The 24729-nt window shown below is 48.4% G+C and overlaps 1 protein-coding gene and 1 long non-coding RNA gene across 2 annotated transcripts; one reads left to right on the forward strand and one right to left on the reverse strand.

The window, feature by feature from the left end:
* Positions 1 to 3585: 3585 nt before the first annotated feature.
* Positions 3586 to 23535, reverse strand: LOC149364830 (phospholipase A2 LaPLA2-1-like). Its single transcript, XM_089570207.1, has 5 exons — positions 23256 to 23535; positions 17295 to 17470; positions 14926 to 15085; positions 4966 to 5112; positions 3586 to 3881 (listed from the first exon to the last, which is right to left on the reverse strand). The coding sequence occupies exons 1-5, from the start codon at positions 23456 to 23458 to the stop codon at positions 3788 to 3790; spliced, it is 780 nt and encodes a 259-aa protein (XP_089426333.1). The 5' UTR covers positions 23459 to 23535; the 3' UTR covers positions 3586 to 3787.
* Positions 12631 to 14027, forward strand: LOC149364831 (uncharacterized). The gene is made up of 3 exons (XR_016288631.1): positions 12631 to 12661; positions 12763 to 12865; positions 13781 to 14027. It is a non-coding gene; the product is annotated as an uncharacterized LOC149364831 (long non-coding RNA).
* Positions 23536 to 24729: the final 1194 nt, after the last annotated feature.

Here is a 24729-nt window from a genome sequence, read left to right on the forward strand (position 1 = left end):
TTATATATTTTTTTACTCAGATGTCTTTCCATTCCAACCTTTTCACGATATGTATCAACAGTTTCATAAAGTCATTATTAATGTTCTATTTTCTTATCAAACAACGCTTCATTGTGGGCATTAATGTAAATTGGAACGCTATATTTTGTTTGTTTGTTTTTTTGCTTATGCCTTACTTCATTTTTCCTTCGCTTCTAAGTGTCGTGAATGTGTCTCCCGGGTGTCCTAACCCTTTCGCGCAGTTAACTCTTGTTGTGTCCCCTTATTGCTTTTGTGTGTGTGCGCCCCCTCCTAACGACCACTCGCATTCCCCTCCTAACGACAGTTCGCATCCTCCTCCTAACGACCACTCAATCCTCCTCCTAACGACCACTCGCATCCCCTCCTAACGACCGCTTGCCCCTCGTCGCACGCTGTCGCCGGATGCCCCCCCCCACGGTGCGCCCCCGCACCCTCCTCCTGTTCTGGGAAGCCACTCCCTGCCGTGGACGCTTCTCCACTCCCTCCTTTCTTCGGGCGGCCAGTTCGGCTCCTGCCTCGGTCGACGCTGGTCGCACCCTCATCGGCTTTAAATAAACGAAGTCTTAAAGTACCGTGTGCGTCTTTCGCTGCATTCAACACAGCGACCGGACACGACAACTCTTTAATTCAGAAATTAACCAACTAGCCCGGCAAATCCTTTTGCAACAAAATACCGTCCGTGATGTTAAACATTCCTCCCAATATTCCCTGCCTCTAAAAATCCCACAGGAGGATTCACACTATTTATAAATAAATAAACAAATAAATTTATTAATGGCCGCACTTTTTTTTCGTGGTTTTGGCAGTGTACAGCAGTTAGAGGAAAGCGCCTTCAATTTTCCAGCTACATTCCGAGGAAACCACTTTATTGTACGTCCAGTCTTACTCCAAATCTGGCGCAAAAGTTTATTCGCTATTGCGATCGCCGTCGATCGGGCTAGGCTCCTCGCCACCCTCGTGAATGGAGTCAGCTTTGGTTACTTCGGTTATTTTCAAGTTCCTGTAGCTTTAAAATTTTTAGCCATTTCCGGGCGCACCTCACGCCACTGATAAAAAATTCACGAGCAGACGATCTGCACTGATGCCCGTATTAGCCGTTCAGTCAGCTTTATGGTTCGTGGTCGGCTGTTGTCGCACACTACGAATAGAGGCATCTGATTTGTCCTTGAAATTACAGACAGCTGCACAACGGTGCACGCTTTCGTTAGAAGGAGGGCTTCCATTAGCTGGAGGACCTTCTTTGACTGGCATTCGCCGCTGCTTTCTTGAGTTGTACCCGACTGCATATTTTAGACGACACAGAGGAATTTTTAAATGCCGAAACTATGAAACAGCTCATTCTTCGGTGTCGGCTGCTACATATTCAGAATCGGATTTTTTTGGGGGGTCATTTAGCTGACGATTATAGATTGATATGCAGAAGGAGGTCCCATAGTCGGCATCCGAAAGGGGACCTCCTGTACAGAATAACCTTGAGACGACTAAAACAAGGCGCTGCTTTTTAGGAATGAAAACTTTTACGATGAGAACAGCGCCAACTCTTGCTGCACACACGGCGATGTTTACTCGCTTTTTCGTCCATTCTCAGCGTAAGTAACCATACTTCTCGCAGCTTCCCATCTTTCGGATCGAAGTCGGAGCTTACACCGAGCTTTGTCGCGTACGTCTGTCAGTGAGGCATTATCTAACCATCATGGTAGCAGGATAAACAGCTTGCAGCTGTCACAGCGATGGCACATGGTCGAAATGTGAACGCAGGAATACGCAGGAATTATTTTCACGACCCTCTGCTTCCTTAGCGAGAGGAGTCACATGATTTTTACCTGCGGCGCGAGATCGACACTAGCGCCGTTCACACCAGCGGTGGAACTCGCGTACAACGCAGTTGCCCTTTGTGAATTTTTTTCAGTTTTTAGTGCGAAAGCACTACTTCACAAGTGAAGCTGAAAAACCCGAGGTATGTGTGAAGCCTCAACCTTTGGCGGAGGCCTTGGGCAGCTGCTCTCTCAACGCCCCCCCCCCCCCCCCCCTTTTCCGCCCACGGCTGCCGAGAGCGACTGACGATAACATCTTGCATGCGGTTGACTTTGAGGTGGTGTTGCCTCTAGTGCTTTCGCACGTCTTACTCGGTTTAACTGCGTTAAAACCCAACCATTTTTTTTTTGCTCTCAAGTGATGGGGAACGGCCCTTTGAACGTATGCGGTTTGTGTATAGCATAATAGCAGTAGTACAACGCAGCTTATTACCTATGCGGCAGTAAAAGCCCGGGACGCTGTTTCCCGCTCCAATCAGGTTGTCACGGAAAACAGCACGTGATTCGTGTGTCACCAAGTGACGTGTGCTCCTGGCTGGGGCTGTGTGTGCTCTTGCGCCTCTCAGTTTCGGCTTAATGGACCGGGAGGGTTGGAATTTATGGCACGTTGGCGGCATGCAGAATCGCGCTTTTATTATGTTAAACTAACGGGCAGCTGTAGACGTCTAATCGCAATGGGGCGCCTAGACGTTGTAGTTGTGACGCTATAACTACTCACCGGATCTTAGTTACTGGCACAGTAAAGGTTTGCATAAACTATAGATGCTAAGCATAGCAGACCATGCTTGGTGCGCTCATCATTTTCCTACTACAGCGTTAATCTACCCGCAATAAAACTATGAAGTCACGTACTTGCATGGTTGATTTACTTTTGCTGCTGCAACCCGTGCAGTGCTGCCTTTTGTGGTATTCTATATACGGCACGAATAATCGACAAGCACAAGGCAGCCTTCAGCGTTCCAGAACACAAGCGCCAGTGGACGCTAGCGGCGACTTTAAACGGGCAACGAGCCCAGACGGTGCTAGAGTCGCTGCCAGTCCCTGTGCAGCACTTCCACACCTGTTGCCCGGCCACGGAGCAAAAAGGCTGCATTCAGCGGAAACCCGAAACAGTGAACGCAGATAGTACTCAGAGGCGGCACTGGCAACCTTGTCAGCGACAAGCCTGTCACCAAGGGGAAAAAAGCTCAGGAGGGAGCGTGACGTCACGTGGCTAGCCTACGCAAGCCAAGTGCTCACGAAGCCACTCCCTTCCCCGTTTTTCGCTCTCCGAGTCAATCGCTAATGTTTTCGTGTTGGTACTTTTTAGTGCACGCATCTGCGCGGTTCATGGCACGGGCGTGTGCAGCAAGGAGGTTAAGCTATAGCCAGTTTGCCGCGCTAGACAGCGCACCAGAGCACGCAGCGGTAATAGTCATCACAACACGGTATCACGTTGTTTGATCACGAGGAGGACCGACTTTCTCCTTTTTACTTTTCATGACTAGGCTTCAAGGTTATCGACGGACGCTCCATCCTTAGTTTTTTTTTTGTTTTTTTTTTCCCTCCACGCCTGTCACTTTATGCGCCTACGGGGATTCTAAGCGCAAGCAAATAACTAATGATTGCTCACCACTTACACACTCGCTGGTAAGACCGAGCTTCGACGCCTGCACAAACAACAGTGTAAGCGTGTTAGCGCACTTCCTTTGTACGTACGTACGCCGCAAACAGAACTAGAATAATAAAATGGCAGAACGACGAGCGCGTAGAAAATACGTAACAGTTCTTTATTTACATAATTTTGTTGACCAGTGTCTGCAATTTTGCGCATTTCGTGCCAGTTCGAGTTCCATGCCATTCATTGCCTCTGGGATTCACGTTTTCAATTTCGGGAATCTCGAAGGCCATGCACCGGCATGCTGACCTCCGGCTGGTGGTAGCGAGGGTCCCGAGATGATGGCGAATGTCACTCAGTTGTAGTGGCGTTCCGTTGGCACGAACTGCATGCCCAGCTCCTGGAAGGCCCATGCCTCGCAGCTGCTCTCGCTACGGCCGTACCTCCTCCTGCGTGGAATTAATAGGACCCCTCTCAGAAGCCGGCGAGTATTTCTTATTGTTCGGAAAGCATTCCAGATGTAGTAATCGCATTGCCAAACACCACGGGATCGGAAAAATTGCACCGCATTAAGTTTAATCTCACTTGAAACATGGAAAAAAATGTAATTCGGTAAGTGAAGACATGTCTTTCCGAGATACTATTCGCAGGAAGCAGTTGTTGCGTTATTCGCATATCGCATTAGTTAACTACCATCGATGAATGATTTGTTCATTTGGCTGCCCAGTGTGGGAGTAGTGTAGTTTTAGCATCGCAGTATAATTTCACTGCATTGCTTTGCGCCGCCGTCACGTCTCGTCCAGCCGTGTCCGGGTGTCACGGAAGACGGCATGTGACGCAGGCAGGTATCCAATTAAGCCCCCCCCCCCCTCAACCCCATCCCACCCCAACACGCCCCCACCTTTTCCCTCGCTTGAAACAGAAAGTCACCTTGGGCTCCTCCCGAAAAATATTTCTGGCTACGTGCCTGACGCGACGCGTACTGCGCCGAATGACTTGTGCTCGTGGGTGTGGCTGAAGTCGCTCTTCGGCCGGCCGCTCGATGTTGCCCTCACTCGCCAAGAAAGCCGAGCAGAATCACGTTCGCGAAAACCTAGTCTCATATGGTGTTACTAATAGCTAACCGTAAATATATCATTGCCCGCGCCCTACTGTAATAGTTAGGAAGTTAGCTATTAGATTTCATTTAATCAGCTCCTTGTGTCTGTTAAGACCACCGTGGTTAAGACCAAGTCGAGAAAACTCGGCCGCTGTCAGAAAAATACTTTTTTTTTTTCAGCGACTACTTTGAGAACGGAATATGGGTGTTCTATATATGACACCAAGGTGAGACTTGTAATAAGGCGCCTCGAGTGCTGCTAAAGATTGATGCTATCAAAACGGCCTTCTAGCTGTTCTGCTGTCGCCGCATGGTCGGTCTGAAAGCGGCTTTGCATTCATCCGACTTTGCGCTACCATGTTCGGGCTTCGCATCGAAAATGCGCGCTGGCCGGGAGACCAAGAGCGCCCCGTTGCAGAGGGTCGTCTGCTCACCCCCTGTCGGTGCAGACGGGCTTGCGCACTTTCCGGATGCAGGGCACCTTGATGACGTTGAAGTACACGTTGCCTATGGTGTCCGCAATGTGGCTCTTGGCTCGGCGCAGGCAGTTGTAGAAGTCGCGGTCGCACTCACAGTGGGACCTGCGCGGCACAGGGGTGCGCACTCTCTAAACACGAATACACCTATGTGGGAGTGAAAAGGGAGTAAAGCTGTCCTCTTGCGCACACCCTTTAAAGAAGGGTGTGCGCTAGAGGACAGCTTTACACCCTTTTACTCCTTTCTGCTTGCAGTGCATGAGAGCTGCAGGCGCGCAGCTGCCATGCAACTCAAACTTTTCCCTGCATGTCATTCAAACAGTACGAACGATGTGCACGTTGTAAACACCAGTTACCCGGGAAGAGAGTAAAAAGGGAGTATTAGCGCACTCTCTAATAGGGGCGGGGTATAGCTAGAAGAATAAGAATGAGGTGGAGCGCATTTAGGCAGGTTCTCTCAGATCATGAATGGTAGTTTACCAGTATCCCTCAAGAGAAAAGTTTATAACAGCTGTATCTTGCCGGTACTCACCTACGGGGCAGAAACGTGGAGGCTAACAAAGAGGGTTCAGCTTAAGTGAAGGACAACGCTGCGAGCTATGAAAAGAAAAGTGAGAGGTGTAACGTTAAGAGATCGGAAGCGGGCACAGTGGGTGAGGGAACAAACGCGGGTTAATGACATTCTGGTCGAAATCAAGAGGAAGAAATGGGCTTGGGCAGGGCATATGTAATGCGAAGGCAATACAACCGATGGCTCTTGAGAGTAATGGAACGGATTTTAAGAGAAGGCAACTGTAGCAGTGGGCGGCAGAAAGTTAGGTGGGTGGATGAGATGAAGAAGTTTGCTTGGATACGGTGGCCGCAGTTGGCACAGGGCAGGGTTAAATTGTAGATATATTGGAGCCGCCTTTACTCTGCAGTGGGCGCAGTCAGGCTGATGATGATGTTGCGCCAGCCCTGGTATAGATTTTTATCACTAAAAATACGAAATACTTATGGTTGGCGACAGAAACACCAGTGTTCTAAGTCTGACTCCATCAAAGGGCGGTCTGAAGTGAATCGAGCACAGGTGGAGAGGGAAATAAAGAGGGAGAAGAAGAAAGCGGCTGACAGCCTGTTTCACACATCGTTTTAGACAAAGTGGCGTAGTTACAGTGTACAAATAACTGCGCATATACAGAATGACAATCAGCAAACAATAGTGCGAACTAGAAACATCACTAATCTTCTCCGAGAGACGGGGAAGATAAAGAAAGAATGATTCGAAACAGCTGAGAGCAGTTTCGGATTTTGGGAGGCTGGAAGGTTTCTTCACTCGTGCAGGTTGCCGGGACGAGACTTTGCACTGTGTTTCCCATCGTTATTGGGTAGCCTTGCAGCTGAGCGGCCAACTGACTGACTCGTGGTGTAAGGTCACGGTTTTCGCTTTCTCTTCTACAACCATTGTGTAGGGCTGCCGACTGTCTCTCCGTCTCTCCGTTTTCTCCGCCTCAGGTTTTAGAGAACATATTAATAATTCTTGCTAAAAATAATGGTGACATTTTCGAAATGATAACGAGGAAATGTTTCGACCACCACTGAGAAGAAGAATAAAAAATGGTTGTCTGCTTCGGATTCGCGCCCGGCTACATTCTAGCGCGTGGGGCCTCAGATCCCTAGTAAATATTAGAAGAGGGAGGGGGGGGGGGGGGGGGGGGGGGCGTCCGGGACCTCCCGAGATCGCCTTGAATTTAAGCACTCAGAAAGACGTTCCTTCAACAAGGGGAAGGAAAAAACGTTATTTTTGGCCCAGCGAAGAAGAGTGGCTTGCTCCTTAGGCCCGCTGATCATCTGCCGAGCTCGAATGAAGCCAAGCACTTCGGGATGAGAGGGAGGGTAAAGGAAAAACCACCACTCACATTCTCAATCCCTTCCCAACCTCCCTTTTTCGAAACACCTCTGCAAAAAAGGCCGTGAGCTTGATAAATTTAAATAACAGTATTACAGAGCGGCTTTAAAAGCACTCGTGAGTGCGAGGAACGAGAATGATACTTTATTTATAACTTTAATACTATGCACGCTGGCATAAACGAATGCCGCGGCACTCTCTCCACTCTTCAGAGGTAAGAGACCTAAGGAAATTCCAACTCTAATACACAAAGCACCCCTGACTGCGTTGTCTGAGGTCATGGCCTGTTTGCATGCCACATTTGGGTAGCTATTTTCACCTTGCCGCACATGCTTGGTAACACTCCTTGCGAAGGCCCCATATCCCTTTTTCTTTTCTTTTTAACTTTTTTTGGCCCTTTCTCCCTTCTGGCTGCTCTAAACATCCCCCCCCTCCCCCGCGCCATTTATTTTTTTCCTAATCCAGCTCTAGCGGCTAATCCAGCGGCGGGTACAACGTCGCCCAATTCAAAGAAAAGAAGATCACTTCAGGCATTTTTTTCTCTGCTTCCTTTGTTGCTGGATTAGCATTCTTTTCCCCGCTGCCCTCGCGGCCAGGAGGAGCGACAAGCTCCCGCCTTCTTACACGTAGCTAGCTGCACGGCCACGCACGCTGTCGACCATCTCAACTCAGCTCGACACGCCTGTCAATAAGCAAGCATGCGATGCTGTTCCGCAGGCAATGTTGACTGGGAAGGAGAGACTGCGCTGCCTTGAAGCGGGCTGCCTGACCTTTGAGGAAATTGCGTATGCAACTGTACATGTTGGCGCCACATCCCGTGTCGTGAACGGGTTTAAGTATGTGATCGTGTGTAACGTTATCAAATGCCTTGTTTATGTCTATTATCATCCCCGGGGTAGATTTCGAACACTAAATATAAGGAATGCTTACGGCTGGCAACGAAGGCATATTGCCTCCTCAAAGCAAGGCAATTTGATGCAGCTAACAACGGAAGGAGACTTTAGACGCGGCACCAGAGGTCTTTAGGTTAGTAATTAGAAGAGATTGAAACCTCGGTTAAAATATTGACAACTACAAGAACTTCGCATGTTTTGTCGAAGGAGGATCGAGAATAATATTCTTGTGACGATATCCGTTCTCGGCTGAAACCAAAAATACGAACGCAAAAGTACGCGGGGGCGGCATATAGAGTCGGGTGGAGAGATGCGATGACGAAGCTTAATTGCGGGGATATGGTATAGAGTGCCCACGGCTAGCCCAGGATAAGGCTGGTTGAAATTAAATGTGAGAGGCGTTAGTCTTTTAGCGGGAGTAGCATGGCTGCTGCTTCTGATGATGATGATAACCACGAGAAGGAGCAAAATGACGACTGCTTGCAAGCTTTGATAGGGCAGTGCAAGAGATCATGAGTGTCGGTTGCTCCGCGTCTTCAGAAAACCTGACGAGAGGTTACTTTATTTATTTTATTTATTTATTTATGAATACTGCGATCTTGTACACAATATCATAGCAGGTGGGAAACAATGTATTAAGATACAAAAATACAGACACATACGAACAAAACAGAATTGCACATAGAAAAATCAGGAAGAAAATACCGCGGCAAGGTCATAAACAAACAATTATTTCAAGTTCTCTTCAAACAAATGCAATGATCTCTGCCTGACAACATCATCCGTAAGGTTATTCCAATCAGTGATGGTCCTTTAACAGTTAACTCGAGAATTTAATGGCGTCATGGAAAGAGAATGGCGATTTCTAGTTTGGTACCCCGAGGAATAAGCAAGATATTAGAGGTGTCAACTTTGAAATTATTATTAATTAATTGAAAGAGAAATTTTAAGCGACATATGCGATTTTCTACCAGACCTTCTACCAGAGAGGTTCTACCAGACCTTCACGCGCGTGCGACCTGTATATATTTATATTTATCATGTATATATGTAAATATATTTATTGTCAGTGTACTCCTCCCCCTGTCCTTTCTACTATCCCCTCCCCTCTTTCTTTTCACTCCTACACTCTGCCTGCTATTCTTTATTTCCGCTGCCCCAGCTCAGGTGCTTCCAGCAGCGGTAGCCGATGCCGGGGTAGAAAAAATTACTTTTACCTTCCATATTCAATGCAAAATAAAAAACCACTACAGGTCTTGAGGGGCCACCCTATTCAATGTTCAGCACTTTTCCTGAAGCATTATACGCAAGTGCGGCAATGGGAGTTGCTGCTTGTAAACTCGCCGCCTTCGAGTGTATCTCTCTGCGGCAGGTCCGTCTCGAAGATAGTGACCATCGCAGACACGACAGAGGGAGCGCAGACATTTACAGCGACGCCAATTACCTTATGCGTTGGCAATGTGATACCATTAGAAGCTGCTGATGCCTGTACCGGAAGTGAGGACACTTTCGGTCTGGTGACGTCACATCCCTCCAGCCAATGCGTGAGTTGTATGACCAACGACATTTTTTTTTTTTTTTTTCGATTTGAAGCTATCGCGTTAATAATGGGGAGCCTATACTGCGCCATCGCACTAGAGTGACCTGTCGTAGTATCGGATTTTCTATTTTTTCGTCACCGCACCGCCACCATAAGGGTGACAACAGGCAACCAGACACGCATGATCAAGAACCGATCTGAAGCGATTGGACGGGAAATCATGCACGCGTCTGTTTCCAGAGGCAGTGCGACATCCGGGGCGCTTCGCTAATCAACCAGGGCGCTGTGTGCTTGACCTGCCGAGTGGGGCGAACCAGCGCGAGCTGACTTGGCAAGCTGAACACACAACGAGGGTGGGAGTTAATTCATGGATGTGTGCCGTGCATACGAACTGCCGTGACACGACGATTAACGATTTGCACTCTGATGCCTCTGTACACGGTATAAGTGGGCCATATCGGGGAACTTGGTGGATACGTACCTCCGCTTCGAGGACCCAGAAATGCAATGATGAGGGGTGCAAGCGTGACCTAAAATAATAGCAAGCGCGACACGGCGGTGTCCTCGCGAAAGCACGCAATATGCATAGCAGCTGAGCTTTTCTGGGCTGGAAAAACGACATGCGTCTGTTCTATTCATGCACTGAAAATAGTTTTACAGCTCATGTTTCTGTCTTTCCCGTGGAAAGTTTTATTGTATAGCGAACCCCGAGTTTTCCTGTCTCCAACCTTGTGATTCCAAGTCTAAATAAAGTATACGAAGGCTTCGCACGTACGTGTTTACCACTGACCAGTCCGGAATTATTACTGATGTTTGTTTACACCTTTCTGTCACAAGCGCACGTATATAGAGAGGCGGCAGCGGGGTCTCCACTTTGCTCGGCAGCGCCATAAATTGGTAAGCACTTCGTCCTTGAGTCCAGCGCTATTTCACGAGGTGAAATGTCGAGCCGACTAGTTCCAATCGTTCACGTTGGTAGGGTAAGCACTCCACGCAAGGTTCTGCCTTCTGTTTTCAGGAAGACGCATCCATTTCTAATGTGTAAGGATCAGCCGCTAAGAATGAACTCGCCACCACGCTATATACAGGTCCTGCCCAGGTAGCACACGGCAGCGGGCCAATATTGGAAATCCACTGGCAAAGCGTGGCCCTAACTAGGCCCAGAGTTGCCAGTGAGCATCCGATATTGGTTGTGCCACTCCTTAGCACATCCAACAATGGCCCTGGTTGTCCGTCGCTTTACCAGTATTGGCTGAGCCGTAATTAGATCCTGGCTATCATGGGCCAGGTTAGCCAGGATTGCCCCACTGTTTGCCATTGCTGGCTGTGCCATCATCGAATCCTGGCTATCATGGGCCATGTTAGCCAGTGTTGTTCCACTCTTTGCCAGAATTGGCTATGCCATTTCCGGGAGCTGGCTATATTGGCCTAGGATTGCCACCGCTTATCCAGTGTTCAAAGTATACTGGCAAACGTTGGTAAACATTGTGTCATCCATTAAAATGGGTTTTCAAAATTATTTTTATTGTCGAGTACCAGATCGGCAGTTCATAATTTTCGAACGCGCTAAAACATGCGAGTTCAAAGATTTGGTTTTATTTATTATTATATTTTAACCGAACACTTGCAGTTTGTGAGCAAAGCTACCCATGATTCCGTTGGAAGAGCTGCACTCTGGTTGAGCAGTGAGCAGCAATAATACGTTTAGGAGAATTGCGATCGAAGTCCTGTTGATCAGAATTAACATTCTGATTACACCCGAGACGCCTTCAACAAAAATTGTCAACAGGCGCCTTCAACAAAAATCAAATAAGTTTGATTTGATTAAATTTTTGGAATAAAAAAAAACTTTTTTTTATTCGCTCTAGGAATTCACTGCCGCAGTGCGCAGCTGGTGTCTGCTTCTTGGAGATCGCGATACAAACGTAATAGATTAGCGCAAGTGCATTCGCTAAACCGAAATTGTGCTCAGTTTTGGCAACGTCCAGAAACGAAGCAGTCGCCTCGTAATTTCGAATTATGCGTTGCGCTCGTGAAATATTAGGCGGGTGCTTCATAAACGCACGCGGACACGTGCTAAGCGATTCCTACGCTTCCCTACCTAGTGCCCTGTGATCGCGCCTTTCCCGTGTTTTCTGATTTGCTATTTCCCTCCTTTTCTGCAAATCGTAGTGTTGGAAATTGTTGTTTTTGACCATTTTATTCTTCTGTTGCGTAATTTGCATTGGGGGCAATATAGCTCTTGCTCACGTCCTGGCATATTTACTCGCAAGTTTTTTTTTTTCTTTCGAACATGACCTTTATTGATGAAAACCATCGAAAGTAGTTGCGAACCACAATTCAACATGCCTTTGTTTATTTTTGCTTTTTTGCGCGAAACTTCCACACCAACAAACAATTTGAGGATTCCTCGACGACCACTGAATAAATGGACTGACAACTGGCGTTAGACGCATGTTAACCTAGCTTGTTTGGCGTATGTACGGTACATGAAACTATGAAAGAGCACGCATTCTGCTTGGATATTTTTTTTGCTTTATATTTTTGTTATTATGTGGTAACATTTTAAGCTATCTTGAACTAACAGAAGCCACATCATACGGCCCCACAAAATACGCGAGTGTCTGAACTCGTTTTGGCGAAATTCATCTTGAAGCTCCAAGTTTTTCACTTCAAAATTTTCGGGCTTTTGCTGCAGCTTTGTAGCAATACTTTGACGCTTCCGTGTTTCCCATCCACTTGTTTCTTGTAGGTATTGCTTTCCGTACTGCCTGTGGCCATGTGACTCATTCTCCAAAAATTCCAAACCCTTTTCACGTGTTTTGGCCCCTTTCCCTCTCTCTTTCAAGTCTTCCCATATCTCCCTACCTGTTCTCCCGGCCGCGCCCTTTTTTTAGGTAGCGGGCTAACCCCCCCACCCCGCGAAGCGCTTTTTTTTCTTTTTGATTGTCACTTCCTCAAAGCTATTTTCCCTCGCGCGCAGCTACCCGCTTCGCTGTTTGTGCACCCTTCCACGATCTCCCTGTCTCCACCTTTCAGCTCGAGAACTTTTCTCGGAACCACAAAACCTGTGTAAAGGAAAACGACTCTCTCCCCTCCAGCCAACCCCCCCCCCCTCCCCCCACCATCGTCTCCACTGCTCGTCTTGGAACCGCGCGACGCATCACAAAACATTCTTGACTCCACGGCGGAGCCCAACCACGTGCACAACCAAAACGACGAAAATGCATGCACACTCGATCTAGCACCGTTCATAGTCTGTGCACGCGAAAAGCCACGCTCATATATTAGGAGAGCTCCGACGCTGTTCGTACCGCCTGCAAGATCTTATTTGTAAGTACTAAAACTCTTTTATCTTGATATACGTCTGGAAGTTAAAGTGGTTTTTGTAGTAAACGTTGCTTTGATTACATGTGCCTTTATTTTTTCGGCAGGAAAAGAGAGCGAGCCAATAAGCACGAGGACGACTTCTGTGTACCCACTCTCATTGCGAAATGGCTTGCTTGACGTTGTGCGCAGTGGAATTGTGGCCGAATGGTGAGAATTTAATTTTTCGTCTTTGGTGAGATGAACTCACTAAAGATTCACTACTTTGGCTAACAGCGGGTTTGAACTCATATGACCTGATATGGGATGCATTCGGGAATATGTCCTTTACCGCTTATGCACGACGGAAATCAGAACCGTTTAATTAATTTTTCACTGCAGACCAGTTGGTAAGAATATGTGTAATACTTCCGTACTGTTTTTTTTTTTTGCCTTCTACACTTGCAGACAAAATAGAAAATCCGCAATTTCTGGTTAAAGCTTTTGCCCAAGTTCTCTCGCAATGAAAAAAGGGTATTACTCTGGACTATCAGACTAGTATTTTTGTGTGGTTTGCAAGTCGCAGTTTCGAATCCAATTATAGCATGCATGCGAAGCGACTAAGGTAAAACAAAGGTGCCCTGAGTTCCTTGCGTTCAGCGTATTTCGCAAAAAATCGCAAGCCGTATTTTTAACCCTATTAAAAAAAACTAATCAAAAATGTTGTTTTCACGTCCATGTGGAAGAGACGCTACAACCTGTGCATATTTACTTGAATAAAAAATTAGCTCGCAATTTAGATACGAGTTATGATATTAAAACAAAATAATACATTAATCTGTTTTCAATATCACATTAATTTGCTTATCTCGCATTGAATATATTTACTGGGAGTGCGACACGACGCATTGGACTAAATTAAACCATTTGGTATAACGGAAGTTTAGTAAATTAAATTCCACTTTGTGCAACTAATGTGGTGCTGGTTCTTAAGAATAAATTTAAAATTATCCTGTAAAATATGTTGCTAGTGTCTTCACGATGACTGTGTTTCACAAAATTCGGTGTTATTTAATCATTTTTGTTTTTTTTCTGTGATGGCCATAATTCAGCTTACCATGACATCATGCATCTCGATCGTTACAGGCTTGGCGCATCGTGAGGCCATCGTGCAAGAGCTGGACGAGGAATTTGTTTGAATGCAGTCCAGCAGCCCTCTTGCAAGCGGAGTGCAACGATTACTTCGGATATGACTGATCAGTTCACTGGAGGACAGCTCCATTGAGCATTTTATGGATGCCTTAGCCGTGCTGCAGCAGCTTGCCCAGATGCTTTGCCCAACCTGATCGGCACGCACCAAACTTGAAAATAAATTGTTTTCCCACAGCCTCTACCACCATGCTCTTGCACCCCCTTTCTTTGCTCCCCAGGGTGGCTGGTGGTAGCGCAAACCATCCTGTGCGGGCTAAAAGCGTGATTCTTGTAACTCAAAGCAATAAACGGGTCTTTTTTCTGGAATTCTTTCGCACCCTCTACTATGAATATTTGCTAGGTAGAATGGTATGTACATCCATCCACAGTGCCGGTCATTGGCTAGTGGGTTAATTGCATGTGCCAGCGTTCGAAAGCTGGATGCCATTATTCGAAAGCTGGAAACCATTATTCGAAAGCTGGATGCCATTATTCGAAAGCTGGAAACCATTATTCGAAAGCTGGCTACCAATGTTTAAAAGTTGGCTACCAATGTTTGAAAGCTGGCTACCAATGTTTGAAAGTTGGATACCAGTATGAGACCCTTGCTGGCCCATGCTGCAGAACGAACATTGGTACTGCGTTGGCCGCTTGATCGTCCGAACATTGGCCCAAAACTGGCATGAAAGTAGGTCCAATGTGTGATGTGGTAGCGCTCGGCCCAAATGCCAGTGTAGGACCGATGTTCGTGCCAATTTTTGCCAACAGTTGACCGACCTTCGGCCAATGTTGTTGTGCTGCCTGGGTGAAGGTCGCAGCGAACGGTTGAGTACTGCCGCCGTCAGCATAATGTCCCCATAATGTAGATTTCACATTATATGTCTTACGTTAAACAGAGGAGGATACGAAACAAAATTTCCACCCTGGTATGCCTGTTATTGGGGGCCTATAGCGCATATTAAATTATACTCAGCGTCCATGCACATGCAAGCACCACACCGCACACGCCGACACTTCGTCAAGAACACGCGCCTGGAGGGGCCCGTTCTGGAACGAGTGAGCCAAGACACACGTGTTTGGGGGCGTGGCTATTCACTCACTTGGTGTACAGGGAAAAGTTGACCAGGTCGTAGCCGGTGCGGAAGGCCTTGAGCTTCACGGGGCAGTGGTCGTGAGCGCGGCAGCACACGTCGACGGTCACGTGAGTGCCCAGGTCCTCGTAGGAAGACGCGATGTCTCCCAGGCCGCACCATTTGGTGCCTGCGAGCATAAGCGCGCAGTGGGCACGCTTAGAACCCGCACGCGGCGTGGCAGTAAACGGAAACGGAGATGCTCAGCGTCACCCTGCACGAAACTTTTATTAGCTGCATTGTCTTTTATCAAGGCTGAGCGCAAAATTATTATTATTACTTTTTTTTTTTTTTAAGCGAGAGCTGTTAAGGGAACGTTTCCCGGTTCTGTGACATGGGCATAACACCGTGGCACGCTGATTGGTCATCATGTGGTGACGTCACTGCAACGCGCTATGACGACGCACCGCCACGCTGCGTGGTCCGAACAAAATGAGCGTGCGCACTGTGCTAGAAAAGTAGACAAATAACAATGAATGAACAGTATTACCGTACCACAGCACACAGCTGTCTCCGAATCTCGTGTCACAAAGTGGTAACCTTTTCTGAGAGGCGTTGTAGGCCCCACTAAACAGACATCTCGAGTCTGTTACATGCGCACTGAACTTCATGAAGACAGATGCGTCGTATAGCCAGCCTATCGCTCCTCGCCGCCGTTGGTATGTATGCAGCTTGGCGCGAAAGGTAATTTATTTACAGGCCATAGCCTGACTGCTGGCTTCCTCGTTCGTGTGTCCCTATTAATTTTGCCCTGACATGTTTTTATAAAGTCAGAATAACCTGAAGGTCACGTCCGCAGTTCTCTTCCTCCAAAAGGCGTTGTCGACAACGTATGATCTTCTTGACGGCAGAAAACACACAAGGAAAACAGTGAACGGGGCTGTGGAAATCCAGAGACTGGGGCTCCACCTTATTGCGAATCGGATGGAAGTCGGCGGCTGTGATATATCGACGCTGCCCCAGTCATCATGTATCGGCCTGGGTTTATTTAGCAAGGTCATGGCGTCACTCGTGTCTTCCAACCTCCTTGTTACTGCTGACTATTTCACAACGCAGAAACTCGCTTTAAAGGTAGGAGGTTTCAGATGCAGAAAGACGTGGCATGACAGCAGACGGTGCATTCATCGAAACCAGACGAATCGGTCAGCATGGGCGAGGGCAGCGAAGAGGAAGCGCATGCCGTGGCTCGGGGCCTGGGGCAATAAAGTGGTGGTTCCGACAGAAATCTCTTTTCGCTTTGAAGAGGGCTGAGGCAGCTGGAGAAACCAGTTAACCAGACATGGGTGCTCTGCTGCGAGAATCTGGCTCCCCTGGGAGAGAGACAGGCGACGGCTTCACGCTCCCCACATGAAAGGCTGCGTTTGGTGAGGCCTCCTGATGTGCAAACTTTGTGTGGTGCACAAAGATGAGGCTAGTTGACCACCTGATTGGGCACTGACAGTATAGTAGGAGTAACTAAACAATATATGTTGAACCCACATGGCAACCATTGTGCTTATTTTTCTGTATAATCCACCCCTTATGTAATACCCCTGCGGGGGTCTTTAAGGTAATAAACTGAACTGAATTGAATTGACAGAGGGAGAGTCCTCTCCCACTCTCGCAGCGTCCATGGTGACTACGCTCCCTCTGTCCGGGTGTTTTATGTGCGCTGGGAAGATTAGTCAAAGTCAGAAACTCTGGAGGAGCGCAATTTTTTCAGAGGGAAGTTGTTTACGAACGCACATTTTTCGCATATCGTTTGATTGCACCTTGACAACCGATATATCCGCAGGTCCATCCTCAGGACGCCGGTATGTTACGGCTGTCTATTGTCAAAAACATACCCCATTAGATTTATATATGGCAGTCTTAAACATACTCGGTGTGAGCGCGGGACAAGACTTTAAACGCAAGATTTTTCTACGCATCGGAAGATTATACCGTTTCCATCAATATGTTCACATTAGTATCGTACGATATTCCACAGTGTCCTCACAGTTAAAAGTGACGTCGAAGAAAGCTAGACTTGGATCCTACCCGGACCACGCTACTCGAGTCCCAACAGCTCCCAGAAGAAATACTTTGAAGCGGAGTGAGGTGTCATAGCTGGAAGGAAGCTTCCACCTTCTTATCGAGCAAAGTGACTACAACTACCCAACATAAGGTCGGATGCCTACCGGACCTCGCTCTTTGCACTGAGCGCTGGTGGTGAACGCGTAGTTAGCATCGCTCAGAGGAGCTAAAAGGATGTGGAAATGAAAAAAAAAACATTAAATGAAATAGGGTAAATGAAAGTTTAGATGGAAATGATATATGAAGCAGGCCAAGAAGAAGAAGAAGAAGAAGCGTATACGTACCGGGAATGATGCCGCTCCACAGGGTGGATGCGCTCCAGTGCGGCGTGCTGTTGGTGCTGGCCGACCAGTCGCGCAGGTCCCGGCACTGCGAGATGAGGCTGAGCATGGCGGCGAAGTCCACCTGCTGCACCGGCAGCCCCTGCGCCTTGATGATGGGCTCTGCCTCACGCTCGTCGCTGCACGGGAGACAACGGAGAGAATTAAGGCGGCAACCCTTGCATCTCCGCTTGTCATTCCTGACTACCTATTTCCACTCCTCTTGTCGCTGTGTCTGCTGTTCCAAGCACAGCGAGCAGTCACAGGCGTCCCTCAAATTGTCCAGACGTTGCATAGAATTCAGCTCACAGTGAGTGCTCGGGTGAGATTATTAAATGAATTGAGGCATTTCATGTCGAGTTGCACACTAAACTATGAGACCAACGTTCTAATAATAGAAACTATATTTCCGCGGAAGCTAAAATTACGGAGGTAATTTTAGACGGGGAGAAGTAAAAGCTACAGGTGGAGATCAGGTGAAAATGCGCTGAAGCTTGCGAGCCTGTACACACAATGCCAAGCGTACTAGCAGCAGGAGCGGGTTTAAAAGATGTGGGCGACAGCATCCCCCCCCCCCCCCCCTCCCGATAAACAATAAATTTGGAATTGGTGTTGGATCAAAGACATCTTCGTGATCCACAGCCATCAACAGTAATCGCCGCCTGCACCCATCGACCTGCTATGTCGTCTTCGCTTTCTCTGTGCCCACGAAGAGTACGCAAATCGAGACCCCTGCGTTTGCTTTTGCTGTTTTACAGCGAAGGTATTAGTGGCTCCCCAGTTGAAAAATCCACCAGAATGTTTTGGTGTGTTCTGGTGTTAACACCAGGATTTCCTGGTGTGGCTGGTGTGGGCACCAGACTTGCGGGGCGGGAGGAGTCGCGAGCGCAATATATCTCATGACCATATCGTGGTCATGTGACATAATGTGACAATTTGAAGGGTGACGTCAGCAGCAGTGAGGAGTTGCGCGAGTGCTCTATTCATCGCCGAGGTATTTTTCTACGACGCGCACTGGTGTAGCTCATTTCAGGCGTCAAACCAACTTACTTGTACGTCAGCAAGCGTTTTGGGCAAATCGCTCGGGTGTGTTGAAGACCATATAGCCTTTCTTACATACGACTTTTGCAATATTGCCCCCCCCCCCCCTCCCCCCCTCCTCTCCGCACCTAAAGGAGATCCTTGCCTCTGGACCTAAGGGAGGTTGGCTTACCTGTTAGGGCGACACTAGCTTTCTTATTTTTTCCTGCCTCCTCTCTTTTTTTTGGTGATCTGCATGTTTTTTTTCCCGGTGTCACACCGCGTTCTCTATAAGATGATCGCATTGTCAGCTCGGAAATTCATTCGGTTGCTAGTGTACGCGCATGTGTTGTTTCCCTTTCACCGTCCTGCTTTTTCGCGCCATTCCTTGGTCATGCAGATCACTTGAAGCGCAGGGAAGAGTCGTATAAAGTTGTGACAGCGATAACACCGTTATTCAGGGAGAGTACAGATAGGCGACGTTCAACAAGCGCAGCAAACGGAGCTCCTTCCTGCTCGAAATGTAGCCCCGATCCAACCTAATCACGCTGCAGTTTGCAAATGAAAAGAAATACAAGGAAAAAGGAACCAAGGAAGAAGGCTGACCGCCACGAAATCTCTCGGCGAAGGAATCAACGAGCGCTGGAGCACGGTTCAGTGCGGGAGTGACAAGAGTGGAAAAGGAGAGTGCGGCGGCCGGGGCGGGGCCGAAGACCGGTCTGCGCGATCGAAAAGGAAGGCGCGTGCTTTCGAGGTCAAGCGCCGCGCAGCTTCTGGGCGCGCACAACACGCATCCTCGCCGAGGAGTAGTCACCCAAGAAAACCGCTGCGGTCAAGGACGGCAGTCGTTCGAGACCTCCAACGAGGCCGACGAACCTGTGGGCATATACCGGCCGAGAACTCTCGCACCTTCGGACACCAAGGGAAAGTCCACTCCCGGTGCTTCCCAGAGTAGCCAAAGGGTGGCGCTGTAGAGAGGAGCCAGTTAAAGGAGCCAGTTAGGGTGCCTCGATGCGCGCATCGAGGCGCCCTAGAGCCAGTACTTCTGCGCTTTTTTCTTCTTAGTTTTCTTTGCAGTTTTTTTTTTCACTGCTGTTTTTCATCTCTGCGTCTATCCGGCCAGAGTACTTTTTTTGGCGCCCACCCGTTTCATAGGAAAGGGCACATCATCATCATTACCATAACCCCCCCCCCCCCCCTCCCGCCTTTTTTTTCCTCAGTTTCAGTCTATTCTTTTTCACCTTTATTGTTCTTAATTTCTCTCGACTCGGGCGTAGTCCTGCACCCCCCCCCCCCCCCCCCCCGTTACCAAAGGGGATAGCCACAAATCATCATCATCATTAACCAGCAAGTAAACATAGTGTATGGGTCTGTTTATATACACTCTTGCCTGGCGAAAGAAAGACGATGATCAGTGAAACGCGAAGCGCCATCGCGTCGCCTTGATCTGCTGCAATGTGGCGAAGAAACAGGGGTTTCGACTGTTTGACTCGAACCTTCTATTCGAACAATGAAACCTCAAAACAATCAGAAAACATCGAGGCCTTGTCAACGCGTTCTGGTGACAGCTTTTACTGCTGCTGCGCCGTGTATTGAATGCTCTTCATGATATTCATAAAAGTGTTCTTCTTCTTCTTCTTCTTCTTCTTCTTCTTCTTCTTATTATTATTATTATTATTATTATTATTATTATTATTATTATTATTATTATTATTATTATTATTATTATTATTATTATTATTATTATTATTATTATTGTTGTTGTTGTTGGCAGCTGATAGGATTTCGATTGGCCCTAAATGCAAATCAGTTCAGGAGAGAATAGAAGGCGTCCTGGTGAGCGTCTCTCCTTTCTTCTGCCCCGCGTCTAGTGTTAGTACTAATTTCTTCACAACTTTTAAGGCTAAGAACGCAGTGGCGTAATCCTTTATCACGTCGTGTGTCAATGAGCCTATCATTTGCCTTCACGTGTAAGGACACCTGCTGGAAACGTCAATAACGAAACAACAATTAATTACGTCTGCAGCGAATTTCTGAACGCATTCGCGACGTAGTTTGTCGTTTCTTCGCAGTCAGTGAGCGGAAGTTCTGAGGGTTCCGTCGCTCAGTTGCAGTTAACGTGCAAGCAGTAGGACAGTCGTTAAAAACACGACATCGATGTGCTGTAGCCTTCGCGAACTGTACTGGTCCAGATCTATATCTACGACGAGCCCCCATAAGCACTTTCAAGGCATATTGTCAGAACTGCTGGCTTTGGCATTAGGTAACGCTGAGCGCTTTCTGGGCGCAATTTTCAGTTCCTCCTCTCTTCGTAACGGACCGAGTACACAACTCTAAGCCAGACATGTGTTTAGCATAAAAAAAAAGAGCCTGTAAAAGCCAACCCTTCCTTTTTTTTTTCTTTTGCCGTCGCGTGAACGCCGGCTAGGGAAGGCATTGTTGGATGGACGACAACGAGGATACTTACCAGTGAGGAGAAACCCGCTTAGTGACGTCATTCGTAAGTGCAGTTAGCCGGCCGCCTCCTCATCAAACAGTTGTTTTCTTTTCATGCATAGCGTAACCCGTAATTGATGTTTGTACACAGCGGAGGTGTTTTGAGAAAGCTGTATTTTTTTTTCTCTCGGCATATGCTTTTAGCGAGAAACTGGGAGGTGGAATCTCGGGACACTTGTGCATCGGCTGGGGGAAAGTTCAGTACCCCCACAAGGTACAGGACTCTCCCCCAGCCCATGCACAAGTGAACAATAGGTACAAGCCCTCCCCTTGCCTGGTGCTCGGCTCCTCTGGGGTGAAATGCGTGCAGAATGGGACTTCGACCCCACACTCTGCAAATAAACATTCCTTGTTCCATGGCGTTCTTTGGCTGAAGCTGCCGTTGTGCCACTGAAATTTTACATCGCTGAGTTCAGTACTTTTAGACTGGTTGTGTTACAAGAACTTTGGCGCCCGTTAATCGATAGATCTCAATGGAAGGGTGGATACTGCTCTCTCCAAACGCATGCACTCCCATTAAAGGAGCTCATCCTTGTCTTCACCGCGATCCACGAATTGTCTGAAGGAGCATCAGCAACACTGTATGAATTCGACGTCCAATTAAGCATGCGCTAAAGGCACCGGTATAATGCGTTTCTACTCCTTTCGTCATTTCTGCGCAGGCCCATGGTAAATGGAAAGTGAACGTGGAGATAACGTGCGCAGAACGCAGTCAGCTTCTGAAGGAAGCGAGCAACGTCTCTGTGCTAATTTAAGCACTTGTGTCTTTAAAAAACTGCTTTCAAAAAGAAAAAAAAAACATAAATGTGTGCTTGAATGCCTGTCTGGAGTCTGAGCACTATTGAATAATAATAAAAAGCCCAGTTTAGTGAGTAACAGAAAAACTTCTCAGATTTTGCAATGAATCAGTGCTTTTTTTTTGCTTTTGCTTCTACAGCAGTTTTTTTATACTATGCTATTTCCACCTCATGGTCTTGGAAAAAGCTGATTTAAGATATACGGACATCGACTTCTCATTACTAGTCAGCGAGCCAAGGTTGACTTATTCACCTAAACCTTGTCCACAGGTTCGAAGAAGAAATGAGCAATTTCTGACTAATCCTTAGCCTCTGCCAAGTAACTGCCTCGGCGGCATCGCTCTTTACCTTTCCTTCGCAAATCTGTAGCGCACGAGGAGGAGCTAGAATGATTCGAATACAAATTTTCACGGTGCAGATAAAATTAGAACAGGCCGGCACAGCAGTCAGACCACTTGAGATTCTGAGGCGACGCTCAGCGGGATCTGTAAATGCTTGTACTGCGTCACCAATGTAAGAGCGTCTAGGTTGTCGGGGATCGAACATATGACCTCGAAAATAACCTCCTGTAAGGCCGTGCAGCACAGCACGTCTATAGAAAGCCAGTTACCAACATGATTTTAACCACAAATCCATTGCACACGCTGGGTGTACCAGCAGCGAGCCAGTTTCAGTTCTTTTAGTCCTTTTCATATTTTCCCGCTTCAAGAGCATAACAGCCTCAACAGATTGCACGCGTGGCGCTCTTGGTACCATCGCGGCATCGCCTGCCGCCAGCCCTTATACCAATGTGTTCTCATTTCTGAGCCAAGCTTGCCTGACATCCGCATTGCCGCCCTCCAACACGCGCTCGCCAAGGCGAATCGAACGCGTGTACGCATTCATCCCGGAGCAATGTCCCGCTGATAAGAACCTTCCGCGTCCTCTCGCCGAAATGCATGCGTGCCTCGTACCTGAGCACGTGACCCAGTGAAGTCACGTGCTGTCAGTTTTGCCGTCTCAGCCAACCGGTTAAAGCGGCGGATTTGAAAAAAGTGGCCTGCGCAGATGCGCGCGCAGTGCACACTTCAAAGTATATAGTCGATTTGGTTCTCTGAACGGAGCTGAGCCGCGCGCACATGACGAACTGTGATTATGAGTTTGTGTGTGTTTTCGTCCCTTTTTTCACTCGTTCAATAGTTTCTCGCAAACGTTATAAGTGAACAAATAAGGAAACAAAGACGTTTTAACAAAAACAACCCCCTCTGACTCTCCGCTCGTGCGCTGGCTACAGCAACACGGCGCCTGAGTCATCGACGTGCCGAGCACGTTGCACTCAACGGGCCTTTGTTATCATCGCGAATGTAACACGCTTACGTGCCGTGGCTCGTGAAAGTGAGGTAGTAAATGCACAGCACAGACGTTTTTCGCTTTCAACTCCAACATAGTTGTTGAAAGGCGTCCCAAACCGCCCGATAAGTGTGGAAAGACACGCCTGCACAGCGAAAACGAGCCGGACACTGCGAAGCGAAACTTGATTCTCGTCTGCGACCGAACTGGCTTGGACGGCGCCAGCACCCGACTGCACCAGCACGCGGCCAGTGGAAGAAGAAAAAGAAGAAGGAGCGCTCACTCTAGTTCGAACAGCCGGCAGGTCTGCAGGGTGACCCCGTCGGCGCCGTACTCGACCCTGGCGATGGTCTTGCCGTCGTAGTACATCACCGTCTTGGCGCGCGGCGCCTCGGCCGGCGGCGTGCCGCCCGCCGCGGAGCACGGCAGCACCAGCGGCAGCAGCAGCAGCGGCAGCCACCGGGCGGCGTCGGCGGCGCTCCTCATGGCGACACTGCGCGGATGCGGGTCAGCGCGTTGCTGCTCGCGCGCCCGAAGTGGGCCGCCGCACCGGCTCGGCTGCTGCTGGGCGCCCCCTGCTCGACCCTTCCGCGTCGTCTCGATGACAAAGGGTCTCCCTTTCCGACCCCTCCTCCGACGACGACGCCGCTAATTACCGGTGGCGTGAACCCGCCCCGAGGGTTCCCAGAAATGACCGCAGACAGTGAACCACCTACCCCCGTACTTGGTTGGTTGGGGGGCCTTTTTGCCTTTACACCACCGTCGCACAGAACGGGTGCATCACGGTGCGAGTGTTACGTGCTAGGGCTCTTCGCTTCGAAGCCGGATGCACACTGTCGATGCTAGGCACGTTCGCAGCAGTCAATCGCCATCGCGCACCTCATCGGAATGCTTGCGCCCGACGTAGATCGTAGGAGCACGGTTCGGTGTCGGCAAGTTCCAGGAGCTGCACCACGCGTTAGACCCGAAGTTCGACCTCGGGCTGTGCCGCTATCCCTGTCTTCTTGTGGTACACTCGTCGGTAAAAAGGGACTGAAGGGCCTCAGGCGCGGACGACAGTGGAGACGCCGGAGGACGATCATACGAGACCTCGTCAGCCGCAAGAGCAGAGAGGATGGTGCAAGGACTGCATGGCCGCTGAAGACTGCTGCTCTAAATATGCATATTTGTGTAGCAGCAATTGCTTGTTCCTTTGTTTATAGGGATCGCGGCGGCTCGTTTCGATGGAGGCGAAACTCAAAAGGAGCCCGTGTTATGTGCGATGTCAGTGAACGTTAAAGATCCCCTGGTGGTCGAAATTACGTAATTCCGGAGACTTCAGCTACGGTACCTCTTTTCCTCTTTCTTCTTTCACTCCCACCTTCCTCCCTTCCCTTCCCTTACGGCGCGGTTCGGGTGTCCACCGAGATATGTGAGACAATTACTTCGCTATTTCCTTTCTTCCATGCCAATTTTCAATAGCATGTTTTTGTCCCTTCGCCCCATGCATGCCGGCCATTTTCGACGAGATCAAAAGATACTTGATCCTCACCTGCTGCTTTCCTTCTTCTTTTTTTTTTTTTTGCTTTTGAGGCCTTATTTGCTTCCTTAGTTACAATCGGAGCTTCCATACCCTTGGTTATTATTCTCAGATACAACTCCCATACGTATGCTCTGCTTGCCGCTAAAATTTTCTAACGAACTTGTTTGGTTTGGTTTATGGGGTTTAACGTCCCAAAGCGACTAAGGCTATGAGAGACGCCGTAGTGAAGGGCTCC

Source organism: Amblyomma mixtum, chromosome 2 (assembly GCF_055824585.1).
Source record: "Amblyomma mixtum isolate Tamu chromosome 2, ASM5582458v1, whole genome shotgun sequence".
Taxonomy (NCBI): domain Eukaryota; kingdom Metazoa; phylum Arthropoda; class Arachnida; order Ixodida; family Ixodidae; genus Amblyomma; species Amblyomma mixtum.